Consider the following 24,061-nt stretch of genomic DNA (forward strand, 5'->3'; position numbering starts at 1 on the left):
GCGAAATTGTTCGATTTTGTATGATTTCGACATCTTAACTAAAGCATGACATTGCGAATATTCCTTTAAGACGCAACGTCCTTTGACGGGACGTTTCACAATGAACTCTAACTCTCATTAGAGCGTGCAATACGCGCCATCGTGCGCGACATATTGCACTAACGGCGCAATCTCCCTCGTCTAAGACACGTCTGTGTTTTAATGAAATTTGATACAAGCTATACCTTGCAATCTTTAGATCGTTCCGTTTTTGCGTTGGAGTGTTTCCGCTTCAAAGCAGATATTTTTATTTTTATCATCTGCTAAGAGCATTTGCCGCACTTTTATTTCCATGACTATTTTATTTACCTTACATTTAGTGCAAAATATGAGAATTATAAAAATATTGCTTTTAACTAGTAAAATATAATGAATACGAAGAGAAATAAGCTGGATCGTGAATTTCTTAAAACTCTACATCTAAATATCAATATTACATTTCATTATTTTAGATAATGACGTAAGATCATCTCTTGAGTCTCAATTTGTTCAGATTAAATGAAAATTAATAGATCATTTTTTTAGAAGATTAATTCACTCTATTTTTATTGTCTCTCATTAGATAACGTGTATGTTAGTCAGATTAGATTAGAATACTTTTGTTTTCTCATACCGCGCAAATTTCTGCTATCACGCATATTATCTGATAAATGAATAAAAAGCAGTATATTTACGGTCTCATCTTGATTTTCCCAATCAATATTCAATATTTAATTTCTCTTGATATTAATCCTATCGTTAAATTGAAAGCTTTTATTTAGCGTTAAAAATGACAATGCAATATTATGTTTCTGAGAAATCATATTATGTAATATTCTCAACTTATTGTTAAAACGACGTTTATGATATATTTTTTATGAAGATTATCTACAACAATAAGTCCTAAGTGAAATAAAAACTGGCGTATGTTTTTTATCGCTCATTCGTAGATAATTTGTTAATTTAAGAGATGAAAGATCCTGAGTTGTATATATGTATACATTAACACACATTGAACTATTCGCATGCGTGCAATGACATGTGTAGTGACAACATGACAAAGCAACAAATCGGCAGATTAATCGATGTTTATTGAATTCAATTGAGTCCACTACACGTCAAGCTGCGGCCAATGAAAGTCATTAAAAATTGATCGTTATATTTGATCAATGATGTGGAAACGAGTAGTTATTATAAGTAATTACTAAAATAATTTTAAGCACGCATTTTGTATTTATCTAGCAATTATAAATGTCAATCTTTACCAACAAAACGTTAATCTCTAAGACATGAAAGCGAAAATCCTTATTGATAGAAAGTGATAAGAGTGAAACTGATAAGAATTAAACTGAGAACTTAACATATACAATAATAAAATAATACGATATTATATATGTGAGTTACATTAACACAAATCATATTTACACATATTCTTCATATTTTTTTATTTTATTGTACATTATTTTCAAATTTAAAGTAGCAAAATTAGTATTGAACATGATTCAATTATAAGATGAAGGAACGAGTCGACTATATAATTCTTTCAAATTTACGATTTTTTTATTTAGAAAAATAAAGAACGTAAATGCATTTTGTTTAATTATTATATGAATAGAGAATAGAGTGTTCGTGAAATTAATAACACATTATATTAGTATTATCATGTGTTGTTTAAATGTGTATCAAAATGTGATCTCGCAAATGTTCAGATAAAAGTAACGTCAAATTAGTTATATCAAATTAGTTATATATATATATATATATATAGATATTATGGTGATATAACTATTTTACATTTTATTCATATATGAATACATCTAGTGATAAGACCCATGATGACATTTAAACGACTGATCGCCTTGACATTGATTTGAAGGGGGAGGGCTATTTCGTGAATCGAGGGGGATCAAGTATGTGTGTTCATCGTGCAATAACTCACACGTGAGCGATATATGCTGAACAATGACGGAGATATTCATGGAGCACGTGGTACCGTGACGTCACGGAATGACGAGACAAATGCGCGGAATGACGTAACTCACGGCACATTGCACGAGTTCTTCCCCCGCACGCTTAGATCCTTCAGATCGTACGGATTGCATACGATTGACACAAATTCCAAGAGTACGATGAATGACCGACGACGCGATGCGACTACGTTTTTCATCTAGCTTTCCCGACGCGTTTCAACTTTAAAGAGAAAATAATCGTGGAATAAGAATCGTTTGCAAAAGAGACCGTCATCATATTTTATGCCATTTTACTATCATTACACTGTAGTTTTGAAATGTAAACTAGTAGTTAAAAAATTAGTATTTTCTTTATTCACTTTACTTACTTTAAAATTTTTAAATGCTAACTTTTTATTTTATAAATTATTTTCTGCGCAATGATAATATTTCTTATATTTTTGTACAAAGGCAATAATAAATTTGACAAACAATGGCAAATAATTTATTTAATATTAGAAAATAAACTTATATATGTGTTACTTTCTTGTATTTCATATTCTCAATTAGTATGGTATTCTAATCACAGATATGCATGAAACCGAATGCTATTTTTAGAAGTATGCAAATTAAAGCCTTAATTATTATGCCTAACATGCTCCTTAGTAGAATTGTAATGAAAACAATTAGTTTTCGTTTAACGCGCGAACTTTTTCAAAGAATCCTTCAATGAGATTTTCTCGGAGAGATATTTGTGTACACTGTTAATTTTCTACTGTACGCTTATAAAACGAAAAAAAGTTTTCTGTGTACAGCTAACTGTACATTCTTGGTGAAGAACATGTTAATTACATCGTCAGAGAGAAATGTAAGCTGTATGCACCTATAATATACTGTAAAACATACAAAAGCTTAATAATAATCCTTATTCACAAATTTTAAATAAATATGTATTTTTTTAAATTATAATGATCGTGCAGAGTTGTTCGCTATTTAATGAGTGATATATTGTTGATATAATCATATACGCGAAAATGTAAATTAATCTACGAAAGTTTTCACCGAATATACTGTATTAAATTTTTGTAATGTATATTTTTCTATTATTTCAATATTTTATATTTTTACTGATACTATGATTCCTTATTTTAGCTTCTAATTTTTTCTTACTTAAACTTAATTATCTCAAGTTACAGACATCATTTAGACTTGAAGTAACTTCATACTATTGAGTGATATCTTGAACCCTTAAAGATGTATTCGGAATTATAATATGTGGGTTATAAATAATATACAAAATGATAATGTCACATATCAGACAATAGATATAATTTTCGAACCATATTGGAAAATACTCGATCAAATGTTAAGCGCTTTCAGCGAGGGATTTGTCAGCGTTTGTTATAAATAATGCTCGATAGTCCGTTCTATGTCGAGTTAACGTATAGCTTCATTAACGGATTATATCGTACCATAATTAGCTACTGCAAATTTGATTCGATAACGTGGTCTCCCGCTCTCTTCCTCTCTCTCTCTCTCTCTCTCTCTCTCTCTCTCTCTCTCTCTCTCTCTTACTCTTTCTCTCTCTCTCTCTCTCTCTCTCTCTCTCACTCTCTCTTCCTCCCTCGATGGGCGGAACTTTACCACTATTACAGTGTCGGAAAAGCAAATCACGTCAAAAAGTAAATTGTGGCCAGTCTGCTTGTTATGTGATTATATTATCCACGTTTGAGCAGACAGTCTGCTATCGTAAAAAAAGTTATACCACAAATTCACTTACGTTATTAAAATATTTATCCCATTTTTTTATTGATCCTGCTATAGTAAAGACGGGCGATGATTGAAGAATTAAATCGTGTACATAAATTTTTCGACGTACTTGCAAACACAATAAAATTGCAATAAAGGTTTTTTTGTGCTCGTTCATTCGATATTAATTTCACTAAATTTTTTCTATGTATTTTATATAAAACAAATACTTTGTTGATTTAATTAGTATATCGATTTTAATAATTGAATTTTTAAAAAATCTATATTTTACACATTATCATTAAATACAGATCTGAAATTATAGATATCTCGTGCATTAAGGAATAAATAGTTACTGAAAAGCGGGTATACAAAGCTTTTGATATGCATCGAGATAACAAAAGAGCTGCAATAAAAGTCGTTTTAACTAAACGAGCAAATATATTTCTCGTCTGTTGAGCACTTTGCCTAATTTTTTGCGCGATGCAAACGCAAATACGGGTTGTTCCGCGAGATGTTTAGCGTACTGGTCTTCTTTTTTTTTTTTTTTTGCACTGTTGGCCAACTTCTATTTTTACGCATCCCGCACTCTTCGCCTTTGTGTCTTTGTGATTACATAACTTACATTATACAATGTACTTGCAACTACCGAGATATTATGTAATGTAAAATGCACTCGTGTATGTTTGAGACAAACATGTGATAAAACAACTTATATGTGTAATATGTAACTGACATAAAATAGATAAAAGTGAACCATATGAAAATGAAAGATGTGTGTCCATTATTATAATAATAACATATGTCACATGTCTTTTGAATTGTGACAATTACAGACATATTTGCATATTCTCTTATATATTCAAAGAATATTCTTTTACGCTATTTTTGAAAAATGTAATAATTACATGATAAAATAGAGGTTATCAATATTAATGCATACAATTGTAAGTTTGAAAAATCAAAAGTAATGAGTTCGTTTGTGTGATTCATGTTTAATCTGTGGTTTCATCAACTACATTATTTAAAGCGCCAGCTGTTTGATGAGACTTCCAATTTCTTTAAAGACAATATCATATTCTCGAGATTGAGATAAATTATGATATCATAGATGACTACGAGATTATAACGATGCAGCTGCTCTGCTGATACAAAAGAAAAATTGTGCTTCTCAAGTGATTAAATAGGCAACGAGTTCGCCTAAATTGTACAAGGACAAACGTGAAAATTAGAACGATGATTAATATACTTGATACCCCCCCCCCCATTACTCCGATTACTCGTTATTCGTATGATGGTTCATGGTTTCACGCAAACAATTTGAAAATTTATTATTTATTATTTATCTCATTGATTTTTGTGGAAAAAGAAAAAAAAATATGTTATATCGAATTTAAAAATACATAATGTCAAAAAATTCCTATTTGACAAAAAATCACTATGTATTTGATTTCTAACTATTTCTTCGATACAAAACTTTTAACACTTAACTCTATGTAAGTTTTTTAAACTTAAAACCGTGTTAAATATCACGTGCATAAACACACAGCAGGTGCTCACGAGACGCAATAAAAATTCCCATTTCACCTTTTCGGTGAAAAGTTTAAATCTCAGTTGCACGAATACCGAAAATCGTCACGATAACAGCGGTTCGCCGTAAATTACGTTATTATATAGCACGCTGTAACACGCCTTTTCGATGCACCGACAAAGAGAGAGAAAGAGGAAAAGAGAGAGAAAGAGAGAAAGTCAACATAATTCCTTGTAGCCTGTAAATGGTCAGATTGTAATACTCAAAAATAAAAGGAAAACGGCGGTAGAAAAAGAAGAAAAGGGCTTAACGTTACACCGTTCGTTAACTTGGAATCGAGTCTTAAAACGGGTTCGGCTCATCTCGTCTACCAACATGGAGTGCTTCTCGTTTACATGTATAATTTCCTCTACTCTCGCCTCTCGAGGAAAGATATCTTCCGCGCAAAGATTATAATTATTAAAGGATATCTGCTTTTGCAAGAGTGTCTCTCGACATCGACTTTATGAAAATTGCAAGAAGGAAAATTAGCTTTATCACTCAAAGTGAAAGTTTACCTTCAATTCATTGTTTTCGCACGTTTTTAAATATTAATCTCTCTCTCTCTTTCTCTCTTTATAAAAAACGATATTATAATACAAATATTGTGATTACAAATTTCATAACTGAATGTTATTGAATTGTTTCTATAAACTTTGCGAGTTTGCTGTATTCAATATAAACATGAGAGAAAAATGATTTAAATCAATATTTGTTTGCATCTGTATATTCTTCTTCTTTCTTTGATTTAAAAAGAGGATTTATTTCTAAAATGTTTTCTTTTTTTTTCGTACATTTTCGTAAAATCTCCTGTATTCTTCTTTAGATAGCCAAGCGATAAGGACATTTATGCACCGCGAAGAAATCTTAAAAGCCTTTAATTAATCTTTTAAATTAATATCGAGCGTTTCAGAGGCTCGGAAGTAATAACGAGTCGATTACGGTGAGTTTCCGAACGTCCGTACGGCAATTTTCAATAATTGCTTTGATCGAATAAACTTTTTCCTCCTCCTCTTTTCTTTTTTCCGATGCCGCCACTATCCTCCCTCTCTTTCCCCTCCTCTCGCGCGGCTTCCGCGGCCACTCCGGCTTACTTCCATAATCGTTCTTGAAGATCCTTTAAACAAGCTCCGTAGTGAGCTTATGGCGCAAAGTGTTGAAACTAGATTTCACCGACGATACTTCGTTAGAAAAAGACTTCAGCAACGATGCCGCCCGCAACAATATATACTGTCAGCCACGTAAATGTCCGCGTTAAATCAACGTCGACGCGCAGTTAAGTGCAACTTTGGCCGTTTATAATCATTTTACGGCTCCCTTGTAGATTTATTACGCAAGTCCTTAAAAGTGAGCCGGTACAACTGTATAAGCTCGCAAGTACATTAGCATTATTGCAATATTGAAGAAGCACCTGGACAATAGTGACTGTCTACGGTGTTGTATCGTGGAATGGGGGTTGATATAAATAAAGTGGAACAAGCGCTTTATCGAAGTGCTGTGAAAAAATATGAGTAAATATTAGCTCATTTGATTAACTTATTTCGTTATTATCTATTTTAACTTAAATCTAGTTTAAGTAGAATCGTGAAGCGCGTTCTTGATGATTAATCGATCACGACGTAAAAGAAAAAGCAGAAAAAGGGGATTTGGTTCAAGGTTTTAGTCATGGATGTTAATGAAGATGTTAATTACTCGTTGCTTCCCTCAAGGCGGCGATTGAATATTGATATAGTGAAGAAAACATGGCTGTACTATAAATAAAACCAAATGCATTACCGAAGAACAGGAATTTCAAGATTGAATTATACATAAATTTATACATTTTAATGTGAGACAAACTAATCGTATCAATTACAATTTACAAAAGTTGAGTACCTACCTCATTAATTTTTGCACTCTTCACAAAAATCAATATATGTGTACATATGCTCTACATCATTTTAATTACTATATTGCTTTAAATACTCTACAACATGATTATAAAATCAATCTTTAATAGCAACGCGATTGTAACAGGAAATTTCGTTCCACGGTAAGTGCTGATGAATGAATTATCGGTGATTATAAATTGAAAGAAAATAATTAGGTAGAGAATTATAAACAAAGTGAATAAACTACGGTGGCCTAATGAGCGAATCGTAAGAATAATAAAATCATTTCGCTGGACTTGGGCATTTCATTTTTCATCGTCTTCTTCGGACTCTCAATTTTACATTAAATATTGCAAATGTTTTGACACCGAAAAATCTTTCAACGTCGCTTGAAATTTTCCATCTGAATAAAAGCGGAAAAAATCGCTACCGACACAGATAACGAACGACATAAATTATATTCCCTACAAAAAAAATATATATATGTCGTGTCCGAAATGTAATACATACTATATTATACTATAGATTATATTATATGCGTCTTATACAATGAAATATGATCCTTGGACAGTACATCCAGCACGATAACGGATCGCCTGGAGATTTATGGTAGCCACGTAATGCGTGATTAAAAAGTGTCTGGTCATGTACCGATTTCGTGTCGCGTCCCGTCACGTCGTCTCATTCGACCGGATAGAGACGGCCGTCTGTCACGCGATCTCAATTGCAACATGCAGAATGCTAGTGTGTTAGGTAATAGAGGATACACATATACATATATTCGAAACGCATGCACATACGGACAGGGCAAGAGACATACGTGGGTAGATAACGCGCGCGAGTAGAACAATACAGGTTATTTTCCAATCTAGGCGATATCGATCTTGCATCACCCGGAACCGATTGCAGGCACTGCTAGAATCAGATAGTTATCTGTTTTTCGATAAACAACGTGTTAACAAGTTTTTTTTAATGAATTTTTTACTGTTTAGCATTCAGTGAGTAGTAGTTCGTTATGTAACGCAAAAGAGACATGTCAAGATAATACATGTATAATAAAAATAAAATAGAATTGTATCCCTTCTAGTTTTTACTACGAACAAATATGTCAACAAATCATTGTGTTCTCACAAGTATAAAAATATATGATTGTGTAATATTGTTATCGTATCATTTATCTACGCAGCAATATTCGATAAAATTACAAAGTGACTTTTGCTCCCAGAATTAACTTTAAAATATAGATATTGCATTTATCGAGGATAATAATAATTTTTGTTCTATATAAAGATATAAGTAAATCTATGTCATCATATATGAGATAATGAGGCCAATCAAGTAGTCAAATAATAATAATCACTGCGTAATAGTATGATCTTTATAGTCTATGTCTAAAAAAGTTAACATAAAACCATTATTGCGCAATTAATATAATCAATTTATGAAATCGATTACCGCCGATGTGGTATAATTTCATACGTATATCAATCCGTTGTTTCCACAGATTAATAATTTATTTGTGCTAGAATTATATTTATATAAAATTTATATATTATATTAATCTGTTAATTTATATATTTATATATATATATATATATATATATATATATATATATATATTACATCAATCAATTAATTTATTTATCATCTGCAGTATAATAGTCGAATGTTATTGAGACATACGTGTGGCATACATATCGGAAAACTCGAGAAATATTAGTTAATGAGATTGAAATATAATAGCACGTAGTATTTGGGCAAATTATATTAAATTATATAAAAAAAATCTCTCGTACCGCGGCCTAATTATGGTCCATAAAATGTAGTAATTAAACATTTGAAAATGAAAAGCACATTGTTATTATGCAGTTAAATTTCCAGAAATCGCATTGTCTTTCACGCAGAGCTATTGTGCTTCGGACATAGGTATTTATTATCGTCATTAATCAATGCGGAGATGCTCATAAATGTGTTACTGAAATCGTAATAATAAAACATATATTGGATTTTAATCAATAATAATATCATCTATAGAGATAATTATTAAGCGCGACAAAATAAAAGCACGGTAGAAAATATGCATACCTCGAAAATTACACACGCAAACTGTGAAATAATCATTATTTGACTGATATTTTCTTTTCGATTATTAAATAAAACCCCCCCCCCCCCCATTTGTCGAGAGAGATAATAAAGTACGTTTAAAATTAATTCAACAACGAGATTCTGTCATTTATTTTCACTCTTGACATCTTAATTTGGTTAAAACTTATTTTATTCTTATCTCTTTTTTTTTTGGTTTAATAATTTTATAATTTAGCTTAAAAAATTCAATTCTGCATTCGTACAAAGAAATCTGACGGATATAAAATAAAAATGACAGTCTTCTCGCGCGTTAAAAAGTAAAATGTGGAAACAACGGATTGATATACGTATGAAATTATACCACATCGGCGGTAATCGATTTCATAATGCGGTGGAAACATGTCCCCTTGCACGACGCAGTAGTTCGTGTCGCGCTGTGGAAAGGGGTAATGTCGATCGCATGGGTGATAAAATGCTGATACGAGCGCGGGCAGTTTCGTTCCTTTTGTATAATACGCTGAGCAAGCGATCTACGACTCTTTCTCGTAGTTGCTGCCATTTACTTCCACAGAATTATGTGTACGAAGATTGTTCGTGTTCGCAGACGAAACTGTATCATATACATCATATATATATTATATCATTGTTGCGTCAGATATACCAATCGGATTATAATTTCATCGCATATAATACATGCGTGATTTTTATCATATTTTACTGACAAATGGAATTTCTAAAAGCCAAAAGAGCTAGTTTAATTTTTCATGCTTAATATGTCGAATTTTTAAATTATATTTTACATTTGTTTTAATATAAAATTCAATGAGAAAATTACGAGAAATATTCATATTAGATTAGGGATATAAATAATTATAAATAATTATCGTATTTATAATTGATCATAAGATTAAATTGTTCACTATTTAAATAAAAAAATATATTTCGTGCTCCAACATGCATCAACAAAGTACATAACATTACCTGGCTGTTTCTTCCTCGATGCCACTCGAGATGCAGCCACCACGTCTCGCTGATATGATGGAGACTGCGTATAATGGCATATCTTTCTTCGTCGGAAAAACAAGAGAGATCCGCTATTTGTTTTTTTTTTTTTTTTTTTTTTATTTTCATTAAATTACAAAACGGTCTCGAAGAGAAAGAAAAAGCACTTATCCCGCGACATCCATCAAAAACAGCCTCCACCTCCTAGCCCTCCGGTCCGTGCGAATGGCAGTAAATAACGGCGGAAGCCCGCACGCCGAATCTCGATCTTGCCACATGCCAGCCAACACCGGCAGAAAGAATTTATGTGTCCGCGCGCGTCGCTGTTAGCCGTGCGAGACAGTCGACTCTGCGAGATCGTAAAGAAAGAGAAACCTTAAATCAAAAAGGAACATCGCTCTTCGCCAATTGGCCGCTCGGGCAACGCAACAACGACTGGCGATATATATATATAAATCCGAGCACGAACGAGAAAGAGAATCGATCGCGGAATACCTTTCTTTCTACGCAAGCGAGGTTGAGGAAAAATGCCAAAATCGACCCCGATTGTTTTAGTATTTTCTAATGATAATTAGATAAATATAATATATTCATATGTCATAATTATATTATATTAGAATAATAAATAATTAAAAAAAATGTTATGCGTTCAGGATGAAACTTTTATAGGCGCAAATAAAATCTCCAAAGATTTCGAGCTTCGAGATTTTATTTTAATCTCCCCGGTTGTAGCAAGACACTGTGTAACAGTATTTATAATAATTAACACACTCGCGCGTCGCCGCCGCGACAACAAAGACTTGCGGTATAATATTCAATCATAATTCAGTCTGAAATTCGATTATTGCTATTTTATTCAACAACATATCTTTTTCATTTCTTTTTTTTTTTACTTCCTCGTCATTTGCTCCGTTATTACTCTCTGCGGGCGTTGCAAAGAAATTCTGAGAGGGGGTTTCTGTTTCAGAAGAGACGGCAACGATTGTTTAAATAGATTATCGTAAGAGTATCTCGTTCGTGTATGTTTATGCGTGTGTCAGTGTGTGTCACGCATTGTATCTATATATATATATATAATGTGTATTTACGTTTCTTTTTTTCACGTGTTGCATATATACATACATATATATATGGTTTATTACAAGGCACAGGTAGCTTACACACTTATCTTTTCTTTCCTCACAGTTTTACACACACTATGGTAATATCATGCACGCATTCACGTACTGAGTATTGCTTTTGCCATTCATTCGACAAAACTACTAAATCGTATTTTTCGCCGATCTCATAGTCAATATTCGTTCCTCGTCGCGTTCGGCATTATTATTTTTAGCACAATAAACATCCGGGATAAGTGAATCATGATGCTTCGGATTTGCATAAACGATACTGCAAACGATTTTGCAAACATCGCAAACATTCATTTACTTAATGTCGAAGCCGCAGGCAGACACGTGTTTCGAAAAAAAAAAAAAAAAAAAAAAAATATATGCGAATATTTATCATCCCAATATTCTCACGAGAGAGAATAACAGACTTAATTTAACAATAAACATAATTAAAATAAAGATAACGAAAGTTATAAATGAAATACCGAATATTTCTTCGAAAGAAAAATACGGTAAAAAAGGTGATAGAGAACACACTTTCTTTTTACTTTGCAAACTTCATTTCAACAACGAAAGTCTGTGAATGATTGTCGTTATGTAATCACGAAATAACGATAGTCGATTTAGAGCATTCGCAGCATGATTCGCGACACATAATGTGAGATCTTAATGGACTCCGCTGCTGAGCGGAGCGTTCAGCACGCGACGTGAACGATCAATTTTACGTTCGATCATCAATTCGTATTGTCGGGACGATGTCGAGCAAGCGATTAAAGCCGGAGAGAAACAGCGGTAGCCGAGGTGGCAGAAAATTGTGCGACCGTAAATGGCAGCGACGTGCTCGCTTCACGCTCGCGTTCATGAAAAGGCCGATTCAATAAGTATTCGCATTCGATAGAAATCGATGTGCGACATGTATTTCCAGTACTTAAATTTGTGTTATACGAATCGCAATAATTAATCTTTAACAAATAGCTTTGTCATAATAATAATGTCGGATGGCATTAATAATCTCTTCTGGGAATTAAATAAAAATTATTATATAAGCTATACATATTGATTGTTCAATTGCATTTATACTGAAATCTAATAAAAGTGGACATGATTTATTATTATATAATCGACAAAAATTTTTAAGCGGATTTTTACTACATCTGCTATTTGTGAGCGACCGATTTGTCGTTTATTCCATTATTAATGTTGCTTCGATATTTCTGTATGAATATATCGTATTCAGTAAATAGACTTTTCGGTTGCTCATCTGACCTGAATTCAATTCCGCCTCAGTAAATCTGATAGAGTCGCTTGCGTTCCACGACGACCGATCGTCGCCGCTTTAATTCGACAATTCGTCTAAGCAAATGAGGTTTAGACTATGAGAGAGTATGCAAATCCGAAGTGATCATGTATCCAGTTTCCTTCTGTCGTATCGCGCCAATTGCGAAACTTCTTGACGAGCTCGTAACGGATTATCCAGCCCGAAAATTAGGCGATCCGATTTATCTTCCTTCATATCATTATGAAACGATTAAATACGAAACCCAGAAGACACAGAAATAAAATAATGGAAATATCTCGAAATTATACGCGTACTCGAAAGAGAAACGAAAGTTAACAATTATCGATTTTATGACAGTTATATTAAAGAAAATAAAAATATGTTTTAGAGTCGCATAACGATATTTTAACAATTTTCATTTCCAGTAAAAATTATAAAATGTAAAATTGTAAAAAAAATATTGTACAATTATTTTAATGTTACATCGAAGTATCGGAAAACTATTATATATAGAAGAATAAATATATTATCTCTTTCTCTTACTTCGACATATTACACTTGCGAACATTGCATCTCTTTTCTTCGATTTTTAAACTTTTTTTTTCGTGCTCCGTAATACCGTTAAAAAATTAACGTGCAACTGCGATATTCCGTTTTCCGGCGAAATGAGATCGCCTGCCTTCTATTTCAATTTTCCTCGCATTACAAACGTATTATCGAAATTTCACATTAATATAAGAACAGTCGATTTTTCGATTCCATTTCAACTATTCGCGCTGAATAATCCAATTTGATGTCACTCTTAAATTTAGTATACGAGAATAAAGTATCAGGTGGTGATGGGCTCTCGTCGACATTTCTTTTTTTTTATGTTTTTTTACGCCCCGCGGTTTTTTCGCTCGCTACACGCGCGTGTCTCAAGCGTTTCTTCGGACATATGATAATATGCGCACAAAGTACTATAACTATATATACATATCGAAATCTCAATACACGCGTATACGTATATCAGTAACCTGTCTTGACCACTCTACCATCTATATTTTTAAATTTTCAATATTAATAATTTTCTCGTTTAATCAACTTTTCACGCTGATTTTAATAATGTACACATCATTTAAAATTTTTCGCAAATTAATGACCGTTGATAAAAAAATGTATACTAATTATAATATTTCAGACTGGCATCACTTAATTCACAAATGTGAAGAAAACTTTAAAATATTCGTTCCTCTTATTTTTTTGGTTAATTAATGCAGAAAAATGTCTATGAAAACAACATTAATATATAACAAAAATTGCTTTTATCCTCATTGATGAAAAATTCGAACGTGACGGTAGTCATTTTTGTGATCGATATGAAGAAACATATGCGAATCAATCATTACGAGAATATTAATTCAATGTTATTCGAAACTTAAGGTAGCGCTATTACACACCTCTCGCACGCATTTTCCAGTATTTCGTACACATTCGGGGACCATTGCTAAGGGTTTAGAAGGAAGTTATTCCTATCGTTGTTCGTGTAAGAAGGTTGGGGGAAGAAAGGGAAGGACAGATCTAGCCGCGTCTCGTCGAGGGACGAAACGGCGGGCTGATCCGATAGAACTTGGATTGCTCGTCGAGGGATGATTGTCCCTTGATTGAAAACGTCCTCGAATCGACGGAGGGTGCCGACTATACTGTACTGGCAAGGAAAGTGACGGTGTATGCCGAGCTTGCGAAAGTCTCGTAGCACGCAATTCCGCATGTTCCAAGAACGCATTTTTTACGTTGATTTCCTCTCTCGGTCCCTCCCTCCCCCGGGAATGTTCACCCGGTTTAGGAGGGTGAACGCCGAATCCACATTTGTCAAGTGGAGTAATAATGGGAACTAATCCATTTCTATATTCTATCTTTCTGACTTTTGCATTTATGAAAATAAATTACAGAAACAATTGTATAGCCAGTGTAATAAATCAAAATTGTGACAACTGATGCGTAAGTATTCTTCTAACGACACGTTATCATTATTTGCGTTAAACTTGTTTCTAAAAACAGAAAGGAGACTAATCTCTTTTAATAATTGCAATTTAAATATCTTGTAATAATTGAAGAGAAAAATAATAATTTACATATAAAAATTCTTTCTGATTTTGTAGAATTAGATTTTAATATATGAATAAATCCAGAAATCAAGATTATATCTTATCAGGATTTTAAAAGTAATTTATATATTTCTTCGTATGTGTCATACATGTATGTCATATATTACCTATAATAAATAAAATTGAATAAACTCTTTTTGTAGTATATAAAATAATTTCAATACCATTTGGCTGGAATAAGTTAATAAAGAAAGTATTTTAAGTATGTGGCACGCGGCAAATGCAAGGGTCAAAATTCAGCAGGAAATTAGAAGAAGCTCGCTCGCGCCGCTCGTCGTTGCGAAGAGTTGAATTTGCGCTACAATGACGCTCAAGAACTTTCCGGCATTTGGGCTGTGAAAAACGTAGGCTATCAGCGACTCGCATTTTTCTTCTCCTCCTCTTGTACTCTCTCTCGTAATCGAGACGCATCGCGACTCTCATGCGCACACGCGGGAGTCGTTACCTTTTACAGATTGGGGGAAGTTTCGTCGTTTCCCCATATGGCACCGGAGGCACTCTAATCTCCGGACGACGACGACCGTTTTCAAACTACAAACAACACGCATGTACGTGTATTTCTATCATAGATAAACAGAACCGACACATCAGGGTCACGCAATGAGTTTTCAAAATCTATAGCCAATCATTTTTTTAACAAAAGAACAATAATTCAACAAAGAAATATTACTTGAAACATAATCTTTTAGCCTTTGCAACATATTTAAAAAATTTTTAATTATTACATTTCATATTTCATCCTAATGATATTTATTGTAATTGATATATTAGTATTGTATCATTTTTTGTCTATCTTTAAATAGATCTTAAATCTGAAATAAAAAAAAAAAAAAAAACATAATTGAGAGCAAAGTGTGTAACAATAGTTGAATTGAACTTTGTAGAAACTTGAAGAAATTAATTCTAATGTTTTGGAAAAAAATTTAACATATTCTCAAGTTCTTTTGGAAAAAAAAAAAATAATTTAGATTTGGATTCTTTTACAATTGGAAGTATAAAGCTCAAATTCTTTTCGTTAATGTATAAATTTGCTCTTGCGGTGACCCTGATCGTTTTTGATAACGACAGATTGACACGAGGCGCGAGTCATCGCCATGAGCCAGATAGCTGATAATCTCCCCATCTTTTCGCATGCCGGATGTGCGTTTGATTCGAGAAGAGAATACGCGGACAGTATTTCGTGAAGAGAAATAATCGTGGATTGTTTTCGAGCGGCCGTGAACGGACGGGCGGGATTTTATCGGAGTATCGATCCTCTAGAGACGCGGGAAGTCGACGGATCTATTTCCGGAAGCTATGAAATAAAGCGTCGTACGATATCGAAGAGAGTTCGAGTTATAACCGTAAATATATTTATGACGATATAAATCGCGAGCTCGTGAGCGCGTCCGTTATTTTCATCCTTTTTTTCGGAAAAAAAACCGGAAACGCGGCCTTGTTTCATCTCGCTATTCCATCTTCGAATTGAGAGACGATAATAATAATGGTGATATCCTTATTCATAGAAGTGCGTGCGAATAAAATTTGATAACAGTAGAAACAATATCTGCTTCGTATATATTTATCCTTAATATGTTTCAAAATGGAAACAGAAGTAAAATAATATTAATAAAACATACGATATTTGATTGCATAACTAGGATATTAAAAATATTCTGAAAAGAGAAATAGAAAAACGAAATAGAATTACGAAACTACATTTCACGTCATTTTGCAATGAAATTAAGAATAAATTATTTCTGTCTAATCACATTAATGTGGAACATTAATTATTCCACTCAGTAAAATTAGATTAGTTATGTCGGAAGAACATAGAAGTCTAGAATATTCGAAAATATATTGATGATTAATGGAATTTATATTCTAGAATGATTTCTCTCTCTCTCTCTCTTTTTCTTTTTAATAAAAGCATGATACTAAAATGAAAGCTAAAATAAAAGAAGTTTTGAAACGGAAGAAAACTAAAAATAAAATATGAAAATAAACGAATTATAAAAAAATTAAAATAAAAATTTATAAATCAATATTCAAATTATTAAAAATTATATTAAAATATGTACGACATAGAAAACTGATATTATAGAATAACATTTTGATCTAAATATTATTCCGTTAAACGCGATATTTATATACTTTAGAAGTAGCACGATTTCTCTTATTGAATTCAATCGAATTTAATTTTCTATTTTTTAACTCGTGCAGTTGTCAAATTAACAAATTTATTTAGTAAAGGACAGAATTGATATTCGAGCTGTTTGTTTGTCACGAGGCCAATTTCACCGCGACTCGGTTGCTGAGAAATCTCGCACCCGAAATCTCAAAGAATATCAGTTTGGCGCTAGCAGCGATCTCAAGAATGAGAACGTAATCCACAGAGTAGTGCGAGGAGTAATATAGTGCGCGCGCGGAGTACTCGTACCGACACGGAAGTAATCCGATAATCCCATTAGACGAGCTTCCATAAAATCGTTAATCGTCTCGGTACGCCGCGCCGCCGGCCCGTACAGCTAAACGTGATGCTCTAATCCCTGTTCGGTATTCACATCGGTTTCGAAGCCACATCCGCACTGCGGTGAAATCAACCGCGCGCAGTGCATTCGCAAAAAGAGCGTCTTATTGTTAATGTTATTTTGGAGATTGCGTACCGATTAGCTTTGTCAGTGGAATGGCTTTTAAGAGATCAGCTTTCAAGGAAAGACAATGGAAATTTATTTCTCTAAATAAGAAGCAAACGCTTTGAAAAAGAATTCTATTAATTTAATATCTTTGTCTTTAGCCTCGGTAGTTTGTCGAGATCCTGCGAGTTAAAATTTTATGATAAAGAATAAAAAATAATATAATTATTCGAATAAGAATTTAGTAGTTTTTTTTTTTCGAAAATTTGATTTCGTAAATCGACTTACTATATGACATGTGACATCACTTACTTCTTCGAGATATTCCGAGCCAGATATTTGATATCAACGTAATTTTCACTACGATAGAACGAAAAGCAGACGATCATCGAACATAAATAAAATAAAGTAAATGCGGTGCGAATTTCTTTGCGCAATATGATCGATAGCAATTTTCTGCCGACGGTTGTCTAATGTATCGAAAATAATAACGAGCGAGAAGAATGTTTTTGTTTCTCATTAGTGAACTCCATTAGCAGAATACTCGTCCACAATATTAGGACGCAATGTAAATTGGCAGGATTAAATGCATCGGACGATTGCATCAATCTCATTAAACGGCATGCATAATGCTTAGTAAGAGAGGGAGGAAGGGAAAGAGAAAGAGAGATAGAAAGCATGAGCGGCGCGAGCAGAGGCGGTCGGTTAGCAATGATGTTTGGAAATGCTCTGATAATTATCGAATCCCCTCGACATTGTTTGCATCGGGCAAATCGAAAATAATAGAATATTCGAGCGTTTGCTCGAGTGCCAGTTACGATCTCGCGTGACTTTCGTACCCGATCGTTTCATCGTCGAAAATTTTATTCGTAATTGTGGATTCTACGACAAAGTGTACAATAATCATAAAGGTTTCCTTCACATATGTGACAATCAATTTTACTCAATGATTCAAATATATATTATTTATTAATAAAATCTTTCTTTCTGTGAGAATGTTCCAAATTAAAAGCGACATCATCGATTTCTTAAAAAATAATAACAGTTTATGAATGAATCGTCCCAAAAAAAAAAAAAAAAAAAAAAAAAAAAAACCGTTCATCTTTGGACAAAAATGCAAGAAAGTTAGGAAGGAAAATAACGCGTAGCAATATTTAAATAGTAATTTTTATTCTTTGATATCACTAATCTGTTTTCGTTCGCGTCAACTTCAATTAATCTGATTATTGCGTGCATTCTATAACTTTGCGTATAGCGGGAATTATGAAAGCGAATAAAAATGTGGAAAAATATATATGATCACTAAAAAATATTTGTATACTCGGTTGCAACAAGTGGGATAATTAAACAAAAAAAATCGCGAAATTCAGAATCTCTGATTTTAGGTTTCTGTGTAATATTTGTTTTCTAACAACGCGCGAAAGAAAAATAAACATTTAATGGTTTAACCATAAATATGTCGAAAAATAAAGTTTAAAGGAAAAATTAATATTTTTTCCTGCCACTTTGAAATTGTTCTCGGAACAAGCGGAATTTTTTTCTCGATCAAATTGAAACACCGGATACAGCAGCCTAATTCATTATCCTTTTCTTTTTAACATACACATTGAGAAAATATATATTAAAGTTCAAAAAATTTAATTTCGACATTAATCTTTGCTAGTTCTGAAAAAAGTATGAATTAGATTAGACTGTATCGAGTTATTTTCACCGATAATCGCACACTCCTCCGATCGATCTCGCGCGTCGTTTACAGACGCGAAATTGACGATCGGACTTCGTCGGGATTGTACACGCGTGATTCGTGACCGCGGGGCATCTGGATCAGATCTGATTGCTGTTCACAATGAGCTTATTATCCTCTAAGAAGCTAGAGAAATCTTAACGGCTAGACCCGATCTTAACTACTTCATATACGCTATATATATATATGTGTACGCTGCGCTCATAGGTACAGTATGGCTCCTAATGTGATAACCGCTAAGTGTCCTAAATAGCCTAAATCCTACCTGTCGGTGAAAAATGAGAACGCGTCGCTCGCTCTCGTTTTGCCGTGCGCGCTGACGGTAATAATCTTCACGGTGCGTATCGGGAGATACCTGTTAACGAAAGTCGATCGATCCTTCTCTTCTGAGAACCCTGAAACGGAGATAGTGTTGCCCGATGAAGCGCGTTGTCCGAGAGGATTCTTGAGAAAGCGTGAAATAAACTTGCGACGATTAATGTCGAGCCTGAGGATTGGCTGAAAGCAAGATAACTCAAATAAAATAATGCGAGTATCGAGAAAAGTTTTCTGTAAACGATTTCAAACAAGAGATTGAAAAGGAAAAAAGAAGAGATAATTAGAAGTGAATATAAACGAGTGACACGTGATTGACGCGATGACAGGACTCTCTTCGCTGTATTTGTTGGATTTCGCTTCTCAAGAATCGATCTCGTCGACATCACTGGTTGATTAAATCAAATCCGACGGAAGTAGTTGTAAGTGGCGTAGAAACTACGTACAACGTGATTGAAAAAGTGCTAAAATAGCGATTGGCTTTTTCCTATGGTTCGCTCTTTTTCTCACACCCCCTCTCTCTTCTCTTTCTCTCTCATTCTTCCTCTCATTCACTCGCTCTCTTTTTTCTCTCCTCTCTTTCGTACATGTATACAGTATACACTTCATTTCTCACTCACGCTCTCTCGTGTCTCTAACTTCCTCTTTGTTTGTCTCTCTTCCTACATATCTTGTCACTTGCGCGCGATTACGGCTTAATTATTACAAAGATGGTTGTACAATAATATAATATAGACTCTGTATTAGTTACAATAATATCGTAGCGTCCTACACGTCACGTCCGGCCTTTATCTGTCGTCGCGAAAATCTGGAACTAATTAACCGAGTTCCTTCTTCAAATTAACGTCTTTACGCTTCTCTAAGCACAACATCTTCCTCGTTATCACCATTTTCTCGAGCGTGCTGCTGCCGCATATATATATATATATGTGTCTGCGTGTGTGTATCTTTGTATATTATATATATATATATATATACATATACATACATATATATATACATATATATATATATACATATATATACATATATATATATATACATATATATACATATATATATATATATATATGTTCGTGTATCTTTATTGCTTATTGCTTAACATTAATGTTTACGTCAAATGGACCGCCGAAGAAATGTCGCCCGCGCGCATCCCGTCACGATTGAGCTAATATTTTTAAGAGACAAAAAAATTCGCGTCGATCACTGTGCATTTAACGTTAAAGGTATTGCACGCGATCTATACTCTCGAGGAAAAAACAAATTTAGAATTATAGACGAGACCGCGTTTACATTGCGTCTAACGAGATGCTAATGAGACGAAAATACAGATCGCTCGTCCGCCTATCGCGCGGAGAGACGCGTCGCAGCGTGCGATTTCTCGGCGGCTCCTCTCGACGGATGAATAACGAAAAATGTGGTGAACCGTGAGTCCACCTCCCCAAGGAAGAGTACCAAGTAACATCCGGAAATGTGGAATTTTATTCTCGTTTATTATTAAACGAGATTATTCTCTTAATTGTCCACATAAAACCCTCGGTCGCGCTTCGATGAAATAATATTACATATTTGTTCTTATAGCTAAACGTCTTTTGTGCCGATATTTTAAGGGTCATTATCCTTAATTCCATTTATTACACTAATTGAGTGCTCTCACTCGGTTGACTCATCCTTGCCGAAGGACCAGCGACTCACCAATCATCATTTTCCCTTCATCCTTCGCGGCGTCATTTCGTGAGGACATGCGAAAGTCTACTCGATTCATCGAAAGACGATAGCGTAACGCTCGAGTATTACATGTAATTTATCGATATAATTATTACGCGTATCGTCAATTAGTCGGTATTTATTGAGAGGGTACATGCCCGAGAATGAGCAAAGAAATGAGCATTTGCCCGGCGAAGGAAATATTTACCGTGTAGGTGCTCCTTCGCCTTTTTGCACTTATCGAGACTATAGTCTTTTCATATATGTAGTCCTTCCTTTTTCTTTGTTTTAAAAAGTAATTCGATCGTATTTTTTTTTTTCACTGGCTAGAAACGACAGGACTTCAGAACGATCGATCCTACAAAGTCCTTCATTCTCGATCGAGATTCGCGTCGCGATACCGATCTCGTGATATGATCTAACCATAAAAATTGCTTAATAATTTCGTTAATTTCTTCGCCCAATCTTAGTGCCTACGCGCTACTTCCGGTAAAAAAACCTACTCGCCAGGGAAAACTCGCGCTCGAACTTTTCTTTCTTCGATCGCGCATGATCGTCCGTTGGAAATTCAACTAATTTTCGCTGATTCCTTGGGATGTTGCGTCGACTCTTCGCGAGATGAGACATCGTATCCTTCCTTTTCCTTTTCGCTTACACGTTTCATTTTCGTCGACGACGAGAGAATGACATTTCGAACGCGAGTTTCTCCCGACAGCTAAAAGCTAACAGGAGCCACGAACACGATTGTATAAACCGATCGATGGCTTCTTCTTTCCCGTATCTTTCTCATTCACAGCTTGAAATCGCACTCTTTGTCTTTTTTCTAGATTGACCCAGGTATTCGATCAATCGATTGCGTTGCATCGCGTCGCGTCATGGCTGTATATCACTATATCGCGAATATCTCTTACAACGATCACTGAGTGTTCAATACCACTGTTGAATCCAATTATTAACTGAATTAACTGTCGCGCTTTCGATTAGAATCACCTGAATATCGCGGCAGCCGCCATCAGCAGGACGATCGTCAGGTACGTCGATCGGCCGATCTGTCCGCCGTTCGTTTCCATGCATTGACCTGTAATTATAGGAGGTGACGAATTTTTACCATCATACAATGTGTGTAATTTATGATGTAGCTATGTGCGAGAAAGAAGCGATTCTAGTCTCGATTAAGCAACAATCATTTTCTTTATTTTATAGTCAGTCAATCAGTCAACATCATTTTTCATACTTGTACGAAATGTATATTTACACGTACATACTAATTTAATTATAATAATATAACATAATTATAATTGTAATAAATTTACTAAAAGTAAATACTTTTTCTTTAAAAATATTAAATATAAAATTAAAATACATATCCTACATAAAACCGACCCAGAAATTCAGCTATAAACATTTTTGAACAAAAAAATATTATTACAAATAAAAATTTACTCTTGTTAAAATTTCATTAAAATTAATCATCTTAATACTTTTTTAAATTAATACAATTTTCTCTAATTTCGGTCAGCATAAATTTTGCAATTCAAAATTTTAGGAAAAATTCCGTATTGTTAAATTAAATTGAAATTGAGATTGGCAGTAAAATGAGTAACGTAATTCATATGAAGATAATATATCTATTATATGTAACCATTATTTCGCGCTATATATGCTATATGCGGTAGCCTTAGGTCTACTAGCGACGCATAATTCAGCGTTTATCAACGTGCTGTCGCAGTCTGTTTGTCACAGAGAACTACGCAAATGTCGCGCTAAATTATATACGCGGCTGTCACGCACCCTCCCGCGACGAGATTTCGTGCGACGCAACGGATGACAATCGCTGACTCTGCGATTTCGATTGGATGGCGCAGCCTCCATGTCACGGGCAAGTTATTGGAGTACGTTGAATGTTTTGCAGAAGAACGGAAAATTTCGTCGCGCTTTTCCGGTCGCCAGCATAATCGTGATAAGATTGCAAAGCTCAATTTTAAGAGAACAATATTTTATGCCGTATATTTTTGAAATATTGAAATTTTTTACGATATTTATTTGATACATAAATCCAGAAGCCTATTTTGCACACACTATCTTAGACATTATTTTTGTTTTGCTAATCCATAAATTGAATTAAATTTTTAATAAGTAGAAAAAGTTTTACAAAACAAATCAAAGTAAACAATATGAGGCAATTTCTTATTTTTTTTTTTTTTTTTTTCATCATATATAAACGTTATGTAAAAAAATAAGTTTATTAAATGGATATATAATATCACAGTAACGTATATAATTTTCAAAAAATTCTTATAAATGGAAATTTTGTACTTTTATAATAATCGATTTTTTATATTGTCGGTAATTCAAAATACTCATTGAAAAGGTATCCAAAAATTTAAGATTGCACATACATTACTAACGTAATAAATTTGAATATATATTCATTCTTAGTGTTTCCTCATTAACGCTAATTCAGGGCGAAATGGCGCCACGACGAAAAGCGAGAGGGTTGACGAAGGTTGCCACTTACCGGTGCTGGTAGCGTTGAAGGCCAACATCGGCGCGGGCGGCGGGATGCCTCTCTGACACGCTATGGGACTGGCAGTCAAACTGACAACTCCGCCGCTCTCTTTGTACATGAAGCACAGTCTACGGCTGTTTCTGTAGGGCTGTGCTCTATTGTTGCCCTCGCTGTTGGACCACGTTGTTCTGCGCGCCAACGGGGTGGCGATCACGAACTGCGTGCCCTCGGCGTCGAACCATCTACCGTGGCAAGAGTAGGCTGGAAAGCAAAGAGAGAGAGCACGAGGCTGCTAGAGAGATCTTCGCACGAGGGAAGAGAGGGCTTGGATTTGAGAAAGTTTCAGGATAATAACGGCCGGGCGTCTCGACGACCGTTACCCTTCGAGTGCC

General features: G+C 34.1%; 1 protein-coding gene across 6 annotated transcripts in view; it reads right to left on the reverse strand.

The window, feature by feature from the left end:
• Positions 1-9,452: 9,452 nt before the first annotated feature.
• LOC140670956 (uncharacterized) overlaps positions 9,453-24,061 on the reverse strand; it is a 251,243-nt gene continuing 236,634 nt past the window's right edge. For 5 of the 6 annotated variants that reach the window (XM_072901881.1, XM_072901877.1, XM_072901880.1 and 2 more), the window contains exons 11-13: positions 23,679-23,930; positions 10,224-22,238; positions 9,453-9,975 (exon numbers count right to left, since the gene is read on the reverse strand). In XM_072901881.1, coding sequence (XP_072757982.1) covers positions 22,147-22,238; positions 23,679-23,930 — 344 coding nt within the window. In that variant the 3' untranslated portion in view covers positions 9,453-9,975; positions 10,224-22,146. Of the gene's footprint in view, positions 9,976-10,223; positions 22,239-23,509; positions 23,931-24,061 lie in introns of those variants that run through there. The other variant, XM_072901882.1, reaches the window with a different exon arrangement.

The sequence above is a fragment of the Anoplolepis gracilipes genome, chromosome 11 (assembly GCF_047496725.1).
Source record: "Anoplolepis gracilipes chromosome 11, ASM4749672v1, whole genome shotgun sequence".
NCBI classification, from domain to species: domain Eukaryota; kingdom Metazoa; phylum Arthropoda; class Insecta; order Hymenoptera; family Formicidae; genus Anoplolepis; species Anoplolepis gracilipes.